A 13,469-nucleotide genomic window follows, 5' to 3' on the forward strand; every position below is an offset into this window, starting at 1 on the left:
AACTGATGTGGAGAAAAGAAGAGTCTGAACAAATCCAGGGAATTTTAGACCAGTTAGCTTAACGTCATTGGGAGGAAAGATAATGGAATCTTTACTCAAACTATACTTGAAAAACATCTGGAATGTCAAAACATCCTAAAGACTGTCTGCATGCTTTTCAAAAAGGAAAGTTTTGTTGACCAAACCTTTGATTTTGTTTTGTACAAGAACTGAAAGGGCATTTCATGTATTTGGATTTTCGAAAAACCTTCTGTACCAGATGATAAACTCACGACTAGGGTCAGAATATGTGGAGTTGAGGCAATGGTAGCAAAATGGATAGCAAGCTGACTACATCACAGAATATAGAGAATTGGGGTTCAGGGTAGCCACACAGACTGACAAAAGTTGAGCAATTGTTTTCATAGAGATTGATGATTTTCGTTCATTATTTGCTTTAACATTTTTGTCTCAGGAATTAGAAATATGTTTTTAAAAATTGGAGACACCAAAATTGAGGGGGTTTCGATGTCACAAAGGAGGTGTTATAGACCAGGGTTTAGAGAACCCCAAAGTGTTTCATGGAGTTCACCTGACCCAAAACGTTTACTAGATTGTGGTATGAGGAGCACACGGCCCACTCTACAGGTATGGTAGAGCAGAAATGGAAAAGTATTTTTTAAAGCAAAACAATGTTTATTCCATGAACTCAAGTTAACCTTTTTAAAACATAGAGTGAACATCTTAGCAACCATTAATTCAAATACAACCCCCAAAGAATACAACACTAAGTAATCCTTTAAGCTTTCCTTTTAACATCCATAAGACTTAAAACACCTTTTACCAGAAGCACATCAGGTTAAAGTCACTACTGTTATTAGTTTTAAATCACCAGGATCGATTTACAGTCTTTAGATTGCAGGGAGAGATTCATACACCTTCTGGCTGTGACTGCAGTTATCCAGCTCTGAAAACGAAACTAAAACACACCCTGCAGCAAGCAGCCTAAAACAAAAGTAAAAAAGCTGACAGACAGCCCAGCTCCACCCACTCTCTGACATCACTGCAGTAGTAAACACCCATTTCTTAAAGGTACTCTCACTACAGATATTTATATACACACACATTTATAAACACCCGTTTCTGAAAGGTACTCTCACATGAGAGAGGAATGTGACAAAATAAAAGAAAACAGCCTATAATTGCCAAATTAATTTCAGTATACGTAAGTGTAAGGTGGTGCATTTTGTTAGAAAGAATAGAGGCCACATATTGCATGGATAATTGGGGTGTTATGGGATGAGGAAACAAAGGAGATCTTCGGGTACAGATTTAGAAATCACAAAGTAGCGACACATTAAAAAGGCCATTAAATAGCAAACCAAGCACGGGGTTCATTTCCAAAGAGATTTAATTTAAAAATAGAGCAGCCGAACCTTGGGTAGACCATGCTTGGAGTACTGTATGTGGTTCTGGTTTTTTCATTACAAAAAGCTATATAGAGACACTCATGAATGTCAAAAAATAGATTTGTAAAAATGAAAGAAGAACTGAGGATGTACTCATCAGAAAAGGCTGGGGCTTATTTCTTTCGAGAAAAAGGTTGATGAGGTGGCCAAATAGAGCCCTTTAAGATGCTGAAAGGATTTGATAGGCACAGGGGAAAAAGTTTCCATTGTTATGATCATTTTTAAAAAGAAATTCAAAGTTCCAGTTCATAGCTGATTGGATGACACAATATATCATATTTTAAGACATTTACTGTAAACAACAGACCAAAAGAACTCTTGTCTAAACGCTAATTTTGTGAGTTACTTACATTTTAAACTATAAGAACTACAAGGACATAACGCTGTCCTTTAGAGATCAAATTCTCCAAGTACTAGTCCAAAATGATTCTTAGCTGCCATCTGACCTATTCTTTCCCAACCTTTAACTCCAGAACTGTCTTTCATCGTCTTATGTTTTCCTGGAGTCTTCTCCCAAGGCAAAACATCCAGCCTCGCTTTAACTTCCCATGAGTCTTTCCAATCCAAACACGAGCTCCCACCCACATTCTGCATGGTGAACCACAGCATGTTGCTGCTGATAGCTGCTCTCCCTCTCCTGGTTTCTGACATGCCAACTGTGCCTTTTTTCCCCAAAGAGTGATAAGAATGTGGAATGTGCTCCCACAAGCAGTTGATGAGACAAATAGCGCATATGCATTTCTGGGGAAGCTAGGCAATCACACAAGGGAGAAAGTGATAGAAGGATAGGCTGATAGGGTTAGAAGCAGATGGGTTGGGAGGAGGTTAATGGGGAACGTAAGCATCAGGCACTGACCAGTTGGGCTAGACTATAAATGAGCAACATTTTGTGGTTCTGAGTCATACATGTTGTGTTATGCTTCTTCATGTAGCATAAGCTGCTTCCTTGATGTATACTCTGACAAAGGAAGGTTCAGACTTGGGGATAGGGTTAACACATTTATTGAACAATTAACAATTCTCCTACTTGAGTTCGACTCTCCTGCTAATCTAACTATAGTAACTCAATCTAACTAACCAGTCTGCTCTAATCCATGCGGTGGGGTTGATGCTTCCAATCTGCCCCTGTCCCTCTGAGTGTCGCCTGTGGAAAAAAGAGAAAGAGCATGTGTGTCCTGTCCTTTTATATGGGTTGCCCCCTTGTGGTAGTGTCACCTCTGGGTGTCTTGACTGCCCATTGGTCGTGTCCTATTCTAAGTGTTCATTAGCTGTATGTCTGCATGTCATGATGTCTCTGGTGCTTCCTCTAGTGTTTACTCAGTCCTAGTGTATCTACATTAAGCCCTTGTGTATTTACAGTGATGCATATCACCACAATACAGACTAGGAACGTTTCCAAGTTCCCTGATCCCTGTTCCCTGTGTTACTGTTGCCTTTGTGCTGGAAGAGGGGGAATAAAATGAGCTACTCTTCCTGCTGTCGACTGTTAGCCAGTGACTGCAGTTAGAAAATGTTTGTGCAATTGCATGCTCAAACTTGGTTATGATACCCTCATTGCAGAATAGCCTCCAGCTATTCATTGTTTTGGCTTGAACATCATCAATGATGATTTGGGTAAGGGAGCAAAGGGTGCCAGTATCTGTGCAATTGTGCAAGTCAATACTGAAGGAAGGACATTAGGCGAGAAAATGAAAAATATTCCTGATTGCAGTTCCTGAGCCTAGCTCAGTCGAAGTAATGAAATGAAAAAATTTTGCAAAGAACTGAATGTTTAGTGGGAGGTAGAATCACCTCTGAAAGTTAGTAGATTTTGAAAAGAATAAACGCTTTGATGGTATTCCTACTAGCTACCGTGGAAAATATCTCACAATTTTCGCTTTCTTCATCGGTAAAAATAAACGTAGGTTACACTTGATGCTATAAATATTCCACAAAAACAACTTGTCGAACATTTGCAATGCACAATGCAGGAACATCATTTGATATAATGTGGCACACAGGTAGCCCTAAAGCCATGTTATTGTTTAAAACATTGTATATAACTCCATTGCTGCTCAGTAAAGTTATTGCCACTTCACTTAAGAAATATGTTGCCGAATATGCCGGACAGCCGGTTTTGAGAGTGTGTTCCTGTATTTATTTATTTGAGCGTGTGTACCTGTATTTTTGGTAAAAAGTTTGTCATTTTAGAATAGACTGGAGAGCTCCGATAAGGAATTGGAGAATGCCATGAAAATGTTTGAACTTGGGTAAAGATGGGGGTGGCACGGTGGTTAGCACTGTTGCTTCACAGCGCCGAGTACCTGGGTTCGATCCCAGCCCCGGGTCACTGTCCATGTGGAGTTTGCACATTCTCCCCGTGTCTGCGTGGGTCTCATCCCCACAACCCAAAGATGTGCAGGGGGATTGGCCCGGCTAATTTTGTCCCTTAATTTGGAAAAAAAAGAATTGGGTACTCTAAATTTAAAAAAGATAAAAAAAGAATTTAGGTAAAGACCATTTATAACCATGGGTGCGATTAAATGGCCGGATCGCACTTGAACGAGAGCGTCACATGGCCATTAGATCGCGAGAGAGGACAAAACCGATAGTCTCATGGATCGGTTTGCGATCTAATCAGCCCACTCCCGTTGGCAAAATCAGGATCCCACCGTGGCTTGGCGAGAAAACAATAATCACCACTTACGACCAATTTCCACACAATTAACGGGAAAGATCCCCTATCTAATGGCCTCCCATGATCTAATAGCCTATCCAGCAAGGGATCACACGGGCGCCAATTAGTACACCTTTTTAAAAACATGAAGCTGGCGGAACAGCAGCTGTGGGGACTCGAGTACAATCTTTGCTCCCAGGCAATGAGCCCTGGGGCACTGAGGTTGCTGCTCGGGTGGGGAGGGGGAGGGGGGGGGGGGGGGGGGGGGGGCAGCCTCAGTCAGGGTGGGCTGCAATCGGGGGAGGGGAAGCAGGTCGCCCCTTGGCTGAGAAGGGAGGGGTCTCAGCGCCCTCAGGTCCACCATGCCATCCCTTGGATCGCATGTGCCTATTACGGGGGCAACCCCAGCCCCTGCCTGTTTGTCCCACTGACCACCCATAACTCCCACTGACCGTGGAGGCCTCTGGCCACGCAGTTTGAAGGCTGTTGCTGATAGGGAATTGGCAATCATTGTTAAGTGAGCACTTAACAACTCCCAAGTGGATTCCTACAGTTAGGCGTAGAATGTGGGGGTTATTGCCCAGCATCCCAATCAGACTGTGATGCCTAGACACTGTGCCTGAACACTTGAGGAAACAACACCACGGATGCAGCAACAAACATCTGAACACCGAGGGTTGGGCCTCAGCACCGGGTACATTTCCGCGACCAGAGGATGGTTGTGTCCACCAGTGAGGGGGCCAGCGCCTGGTCCAGTGTAGGTTATGGGGTACAGGATGTGAGGCGATCCGGTGCTGCTGCAGCCAGGGGTGCATGGGTTGGGCGTGTCGGATGGTTAGGGGAGTGGGGGAGGAATGGAAGATCTCTGGGTGGAAGCCATCGGAGACTGAGAATTAGAATTGACACAATCCCATACTAAATCCGACACCTTTATTGAGAATTTTAAACCCAATGGTTTCTATTAAATCACACAGTAATCCCTCAAGTGGTTGAGCTTAGATGACTGTAAGAATGATCTTTGACTGAGATCTTTCTGTTTGGTTCACCAGGACTGTTATCGTCAATATGTATTTTCTCTCCTTTCTGAAGTACTGACCATTGATATGCATTCTGTGTTTTTCTTATTGAACTCTCCTGTGTGGGACTTTTTCAGGGTTTTATAGAATATGGGGCGGGATTCTCCAATAATGAGGCTATGTCCCCATGCCCGTGGAAAAACACGCACAAATTACTCTGGACTTGCCTGGAGAAAGTCCAGTGTCATTCTCCGATTTGCCGGGGGCTAGCAGGGTCCCGGAGTTGTCCTCGCAGCTCCGGCTGCTGATACGGCGGCCTGCATCGACAACATGGCCGACCCACACCACGGACCGGCACCAAAAACATAGGCCCCCCACCAGATTGCGCGCGCCCGCGGATCGGTAGCTCCTGATCGGTAGCCTGGGCATCCTGGAGGCCCCCCCCCCCCCCCCCCGTGAATGATGCCCCCCACCAGGGCGGCTGCGGACTGAGTCCGCAGCCGCCACGCTGAGTTCCCGACGGGTGGAACCATGAGAGAACCACGCCGTTGGGAACTCGGCCAGCTGCACTCGGTGAATTGCAGCGGGGCATCTTTCAATGGACCCCGACCGGCGCCGCGTTGACCGCGCGAGCGCGATTGCCACCGATTCTCCGGGGACCGGAGAATCGCGGGAGCGGCGTCGGACCGATCTCGATTTCGGCTCGGCGAATCCCGCCCAAGCTTTCGGAAAGAGCTTGTGTACATTTCTCTTCTGAACCTGGATTGGTTCACTGGTTGCATGATTGGCTGTTGGTTGGTTAACATAGTCCCAGGTTGTCTTCTGTTAGCTTAGCCGTATAACCAAAGTGGTCTTCCTGTGCTGTTGTGATTACCTGTCTAGTTTTAATCAGCCTCCACTGATTTCAACCAGTTTTCTGTATTCCATTTAATTTACTTCTGTTTAATTCACATTATTCTAGTTATTCAATAGTATCACTGAAATTAACAAGTATCGATGTAATGAGAAAGCATTGACTCATCGGTTTCCACATAACAACCGTTGCTCTGAACTCGTAGTCCACCTTTTAATCCTTTCCTTACAAATTCTGATTATTTCAACAGCATAGTCAAACAAATACGCCTTTTGACCTAGTTGGACTACTGAAGGAGAAACATTTTGTTGAACTGGAGTTCTTGCTAGTGTAAAGCTGAAGCTGTCTAAAATGGAAGTGATTTGTGTTGCTTGCACAATGTAGTAACCATCAGATTATAAACAAGGACAAAATAACTGCTGTATTTCACATTGTGACATTGTGTATTTTAGACACATCAATTTTGATGTAACTTACAAAATGTTTAAATCAAAATAACTTTTCCTCTGGCATTGATTTTGCTCAGCATTGGGAACAGTCATCGCTGCTTATGTAGGTCATTTTAATTGCCACCAGAGAGAAATGACAGAACGATACAGTATTTTTATGAAATGCTTTTTTTAAAGAAAATGTTATTTTCAACGTTGCTAAACAACAAATTGGTCTTCCTAATCTTTATTTTGATTTATTTAAAGCTTGTTAATAAAGGGAGGAATTGGGCCTCATTGCACTTTTTATCAGGTGTGAAATTAGACAAAAAGATCCAAGGCTGCTGAAGTACATTTAGTGCCATTCTGTGCTTCAACAATACTTAAGACATCCTGACAGCTGTCTTAAATATGACTCAGACTTCTTGCATATGTGTAATTCAGGGCTGCGAACTTTGTGAGGTCTGCAAAGACCTTTTACGGTCCTTCAAATAGCTTCTATTCTGAGATTTATGTCCTTCATAAGGAGGGATATTAATGCTTGGGCAGATAGAGTAGGTGTTCATAAGATCATAAGAAATGGGAGCAGGACTAGGCCATTCAGCCCCTCTAGCTGCTCCACCATTTGATAATATCATGGCTGACATTGTGGTTTTAACTGTACTTGCCTTCCGCCCCCCCCCCCATAAGCCTCAACTCCTTGATTAAAAATCTGTTAAACATCCACTATCTCTGCAGCCACTTTTTTAAAGACCCTAGGATGCAGGCCATTAGTTCCAGGGGCCTTATCAACCTTTAGTTCCATTAGTTTTCCTAGCCCTTCTTCGCTAGTGAATCATGATTGTTTTAAGTTTCTCTCTCCCTTTTCACTCTTGATTTCCAACTATTCTTGGGATGCTTCTTGTGCCTTCTACAGGAAAGATAAAATTTGATAAAAAATAACCCTCCCTCTACATCATCCCATCAATCTTCCCAAGGTCAGTTATAACACAGGTTAGATACAGTGTAAATCTCCCTTTGAAGGTTATGCTGATCAGGTTTAATGAAGTCGGGCGGGAGGAATCCATGTGCAGTGTAAGCACAAACATATTTCGCATTACCATTGCTGAATCTCCCCTATCAGCTATGAAGAAAAGCTGGTTAGGCTGGGATTGTTTTCCTAGGAACAGAGAAGGCTGAGAGGAGACCTGATTGAGATCTCCAAATTTATGAGGGACATCGATAGAGTAAATAAGAAGAACCTTTTCCCCTTAGTAGAAGGGTCAATAACCAGGGGCATAGATTTAAGGTAAGGGGCAAAGGGTTTAGAGGGAATTTGAGGAAAACCTTTTTCACCCAGAGGGTGGTGGGAATCTGCAACTCGCTGCGAGAACCCTCACAACGTTTAAGAAGCATTTGAAGAGCACTTGAAATGCCATAGCATACAAGGCTATGGACCAAGTCCTGGAAAATGGAGTTAGAATAGATAGGTGCTTGATGGCTAGCACAGACATGACGGACTGAAGGGCCTCTTTCTGTGCTGTAAATCTCTATGACTATGACCATCAACATCCTGGGGCTTATCATTGATCAGAAACTCAACTTTAGCACAGTGGTTAGTAGAGTTGATTCACAGTTACAGGCTCCCAGGTTCGATAACCGGCTTGGGTCGCTGTCTGTGCAGAGTTTGCACTTTCTCCCCGTGTCTGCGTGGATTTCTTCCGGTGCTCTGGTTTCCTCCCACAGTCCAAAAAAGAGAAGGTTGGGTGGATTGACCATGCTAAATTGCCCTTAGTGTCCAAAAAGATTGGGAGGAGTTACTGGGAAAGGGTGGAGGTGTGGGCCTGGATAGGGTTCTCTTTCCAAGGGCTGGTGCAGACTCGATGGGCCGAATGGCCTCCTTCTGCGCTGTAAATTCGATGAAATTCTATCAACTGAACCACTTAAATATTGTGTCTATATGAACAGGTCAGAGGCTAGGAATCCTGTGGCAAGTAACTCACCTCCTGATTTTCCCAAAGCTCGCTCCCAAATATCTACAAGGCACAAATTAGGAGTGCGATGGATGAGGGCAGATGCTTAAGAATACCCACCCCCACACACACACACACATACACACATGGTTGTGGTTGCTGGGTAAAAATAATGTAGTTTGTTTCCTAACAATACAATGAGTGTTCTTGCACCATTGAGATTGCAATGGTCCAAGAAAGTAATTGAGCACCGCCTTTCACATGACCAAATAGGGATGGGCAAGTAGTGCTGGCCAAGCCAGTGACGCCCACATCTCATAAAAAGACCAATTAGAACTGCCTCTATGCTGTAATTTCTATGCAATTCTACTCCAAACCAGCCTCAGGACGCTGATTGGGAATAGATTTAGATCTATTGTCACGTGTACAGAGGTACAGTAAAAAGTATTGTCCAGGCAGATCGTTCCATACATGAAAAACATAGGACATGTGACAAATACACAATGTAAATATATAGACATAGACATCAGATGAAGTATACAGAGTGTAGTGCTACACAATAGAGAGGATGGGTGGCAAGATCAGTTCAGTCCATAAGAGAGTTATTCAGGAATCTGTTAACAGCAGGGAAGAAGCTGTTTTTGAATCTCAGACTTTTGTAACCTCTGCCCAATGGAAGAAGTTGGAAGAGAGAATAACCCAGGTGGGAGGAGTCTTTGATTATACTGCCTTCTTTCCCAAGACAGCAGGAGGTGTAGACAGAGGCAATGAATGGAGGTGGGTTTGCATGATGGGCTGGGCTGTGTTCGCAATTCTCTGAAGTTTCTTACGGTCTTGGGCTGAGCACTTGCCATACCAAACTGTGATGCAGCCAGATAGGATGCTTTCTATGGGGCATCTGTAAAAACTTGGCAAGAGTCAATATGGACATGTGGAATTTCCTTAGTTTCCTGAGGAAATATAGGCGCTGTTGAGCTTTCTTGGTCATAGCGTCGATGTGGGTGGACCAGGACAGATTTTTGGTGATGTGCACACCTAGGAATTTGAAGCTGTCAACCATCTCCACCTTGACACCATTGAAGCAGACAGGAGTGTGTACGACACTTCACTTCCTGAAGTCAATGACCGGCTCCTTAGGTTTGCTAACATTGAGGGAGAGATTGTTGCCATTGCACTATGCCACTAGGTTCTCTGTCTCCTTGCTGATGATATGCTGATGAGGTCCATTTCCGGCTCCTGATATACACTACTAAGTTGATCACTTCATAGCACCTGAAAAAGAGGCCCTAAATAATTTTCTGGTGTAATAATCTTTGCTGTGTAACCATAAAAAGTGCAAGTCACTTAGTTGATCAGTCCAGTTAAAGATTATTTTTGGATTGCATCGGGCATATACATACATCTTTTGATTGGAACGAGGGATGAATTGCTCCAAATTTGTTTTGGGTTTAATGACACCATTCATGAAAAGTGTCGCAAAACCCATTTTGAGGTCAACCAATTAGTAGAGTGATGTCAAGATGCATAATGCAGTTTTTTCTTAACTTTTAACATTTATTTCAATCCTTATCAACTGGGACAGGAGCATCAGCCACTTGCCAACATTTGAAGCTGTGCCTTCAACTGTCCAGACTACATGAACCAGAATTCACTACTTAAATTCGACTCCTCTAACACCTTTCTTAAAACCCACCTCTTCAACCAAACCTATCTCATTCTTTGGATCCATGTCTACTTTTGTCTGATTACACCTCTGTGAAACACCTTGAAACACTTTTACATGATAAAATGCTATATAAGTGCAGGTTGCTTTGTAATTTGGTCACCTCTAGCCTCCTAGCACCATTATTTGCTATTTGTTTGTAAGAACGCAAGTATTAATTAGTGAATTGTCTGAACTTTGCTTGTAAATATTTTCCTAATTTCAAAAAATATATATTATTTTCTTTCTTGCAGTATGATATTAGAAGAAGAGAAAGTGCAACAGGAAGAGCGAATGAGAATGGAGCAGAGACGACAGATCACAGTTTCCTGGGATTCAGGAGGATCAGATGAAGCCCCTCCAAAGGTATCATGGACATTCAACCCATCTAGCATTCTGTACTATTTTAAAAACATATAATCATCTTAAGATTCCTCTACCGTGGTATTCTTTAGTTGCTCGTTCATTTCCCTCCTTGACAGAGTGCATCTTGTCAAGTCCTATCCCTTTAATAGTTTATGTGAAAACATTGATTAAATTATGTTGATGACAAATGCAAATAGATATCTGTACCATTGACGTGGATTTGTTGACGTAAATAATATAGAATATTTGTGGATATCTTTCCACTTACCATCAGTGGAAGAATATCCTATAGTATTTGTTTTCCGGTTTGACCATCAGTGGTGGAAAAATATCAAATGACGTTTCTCCAAAATTTCATTTTGCATTTGGGTAGATTTACATTTATGAAATCAGTAATAGCAACCTGCATTCTCGAGCACCGTTAATGTAGTGAAATGACCCACGGTACTTTAGAGGACAGTTGCTTGACACTGAATCACAAAAGGGCAGGGCGAGACCTCCAGCTGTTCTCACCAGCCGGAACTTCCAGTCCTGCCAGCAGCATGGGGTGAATTCAATGGGAAATCCCATTGACAGCAGTGGGACCAGAAGGTGAGAAACAGCCGTGAGTAGGCCAGAGAATCTTGCCCATGCTATTCTATCAGCTAACAGAGAACTTAGTTAAAGAGGTAGGTTTTACGGAGCACCTGAAAAGAAAGAGAGGTGGACGGATCTTAGGAAGAAATTCCAGAGCTTTGCTGGAGACATCGCCACTAATTGTGGAGCAATTAAAATCAGAGATGACCAAAAGCCAAAATTGATCAAGTGTATAGAACTCAGGAGGGTTGAGAAGCTGGAGAGAGGATTGGGCGAGGCCATGGCGGGATTTGAAAAGCAGGATGATGATTTTAAAATTGAGGAATTGATGAAGGTGAGCCAATTTAGATCAGGGAACATAAGGGTGATAGTGCGAATTAGGGTAGCAGCAGAGTTTTGGATGACCTAGTGTTTGTATAGGATGGAGGGTGAGAGACCAGCCAGGAGAACATTGACATAGACTAGAGGCTGTAAAAGAATGTATGAGGATTACAGCAGCAAATGAGCTAATACAAGGGCAGAACAATGACATGTCATGAACCCTATCTTCACATGATTTTTAATTTCAGAAATTAAAGGTAGCGGGTGAGACTTTTAAGCCCCACTCGGGCCTGGAATGGAAATGGATGGAAACTACCTTAGTCTGTCTGCTTAGAGGCAGCATCTGCAGGCCACCCTCAAGAGGGGCACACCCTACTCCCCTCTCTCCTGTACTCACCCATGTTCACCAGCACCCTCCTGATCCCCCCCCCACACACACAGTGGTGGCCTGGCTCAAAAAACATTTATTCACTTTAAAATTTAAAAAGTGGTACAACATCTCCCTACTTGCCTTCCATTGTATATTGTGGTTACTTTCAAGCTGGTTGGCCTGTGATGGGCCCTCCAGCTTTGAGATATTGTCTGCCATCCAGATTCGCATGGCAAGCCCTTTTCCTGGCCGTTATTTGAAACTCTTGGGAAAATCACAATGAGTGACTGATTCCCTCACAAGTGTAGGCTTCTAACCCACATTTCGGACTGACAGCCGGTTCAGAAGCCCACAAGGAAAATCCTGCCCTTGGGCAAAATACTCAGACTATAGATGAATAAAAGTACAATTTTGGTGGGTCCTTGTGAACTTGTATTGAAGTATTGCCATTTTCTGATCAGATTTTCTCAACCGTGTGCCAGTCTTAGAATGTTAGGCATACATGTATAAGCAATATATATTATAGATATTTAAACTGGTATATATGTAATATGACTACAAACATAAAAGGGGTGGAAAATCAGACAATAATTACTTTTTAAATTAATTCCTAAATACTGAAACAACAAGCATTTGTATTATCAAATAAATTATTTAAGCAAATGCATCGCTGGCACACGGTTGAGAAAACCTGATCAGATATTATGCTGTTTGGTGGATGACATGGTATAGATTGTTTTTGAATTATGCAGCGTCCTATCAAGGCTTTGTATTATCTGTCAAAGATCCCAATTCCGAGTAAATAAGGCAGATATTACCTTTAATATACAGTGATTTTGAGATGCTACCACAATGGCAGTACTTGGTAATTCATTTATATTGCCTAATTTATTTGTTTGAATTCATTTATTTGAACAAAAATCAAAACTGACCAGTCATTAGTAACTTAACTAATGATCACTCTTGTACGATGAAATAACTTGTCTTTCAGTGGGCTGTGTGTTTATATAAATCCAAATGGCCACATTTCTACCGCATTAGTGATTTGTTAATAGTGTGCATTGAAAATGTTAACGTTTTACCATTAGGGTAAGAAGAGGATGGTGCTTTGAGTCTCTTCTTTTCTAAAAATAGCTAATGTTTATGACATATTTTATTTGTGGAACACAGTCTTTATTTAAATTTCGTTGAGTTTGCTGTCTATGCTTTTCATGTAGCATGTCTTTGATTTTGACCTTGTTTATTGGTCATCTATAATGATAATAATAATCACTACATAATCGTAATCACTGATTCATGCTGCTTTTCTGCTTTAATTTGCTTTGTGTCTGTCTGCAGCCAGCCCGTTGGCCACCTTTGCAACACAGTCTTAGCTTGGACAGTCTGTATTTTCCTGAGTTCTCCCAGCGCTACACCAAGTCATGTTTATGTCTAGAACAGCCATCAAAAGCTTATGATCATCCATTCACTGCATCTGCTTCTGACAGGCTTCTTCCTGTGTGTCCTCGGCGCAGACCTTCTCTGCCCCCTTCAGCACACCAACAGAGTGCTCGTCTGCTTCCCCTTTATTTTGACAGGCTGAACATTAATCTGCAGCGACAACTGATACCTGAAGAATGGAGAAGAGTCCAGGGCGATGCAATGGTTCGGATTCACTGTGCAAAAGGAAAAAAACACCAACATATACATTGTCATCTAGTTCAGGATGAACATAAATGAGCTAACTTTTATGAAACCGTCATGCACTTATTTACTAGGAGTGATGCACCTTAACAGTAACC

At 42.5% G+C, this 13,469-nt stretch overlaps 1 protein-coding gene and 1 long non-coding RNA gene across 10 annotated transcripts in view; one reads left to right on the forward strand and one right to left on the reverse strand.

The window, feature by feature from the left end:
• Positions 1-13,469, forward strand: part of LOC140385791 (focal adhesion kinase 1) — a 904,772-nt gene that overhangs the window by 782,832 nt on the left and 108,471 nt on the right. For 8 of the 9 annotated variants that reach the window (XM_072468319.1, XM_072468317.1, XM_072468318.1 and 5 more), the window contains one exon: positions 10,310-10,421. In XM_072468319.1, the coding sequence (XP_072324420.1) occupies positions 10,310-10,421 (112 nt within the window). Of the gene's footprint in view, positions 1-10,309; positions 10,422-13,026; positions 13,439-13,469 lie in introns of those variants that run through there. The other variant, XM_072468321.1, reaches the window with a different exon arrangement.
• LOC140385793 (uncharacterized) overlaps positions 12,975-13,469 on the reverse strand; it is a 33,059-nt gene continuing 32,564 nt past the window's right edge. The window contains exon 2 of the long non-coding RNA XR_011933477.1: positions 12,975-13,343. This is a non-coding gene — a long non-coding RNA (uncharacterized lncRNA). The remainder of the gene's footprint in view (positions 13,344-13,469) is intronic.

This window comes from Scyliorhinus torazame, chromosome 11 (genome assembly GCF_047496885.1).
Source record: "Scyliorhinus torazame isolate Kashiwa2021f chromosome 11, sScyTor2.1, whole genome shotgun sequence".
Classification (NCBI taxonomy): Eukaryota; Metazoa; Chordata; class Chondrichthyes; order Carcharhiniformes; family Scyliorhinidae; genus Scyliorhinus; species Scyliorhinus torazame.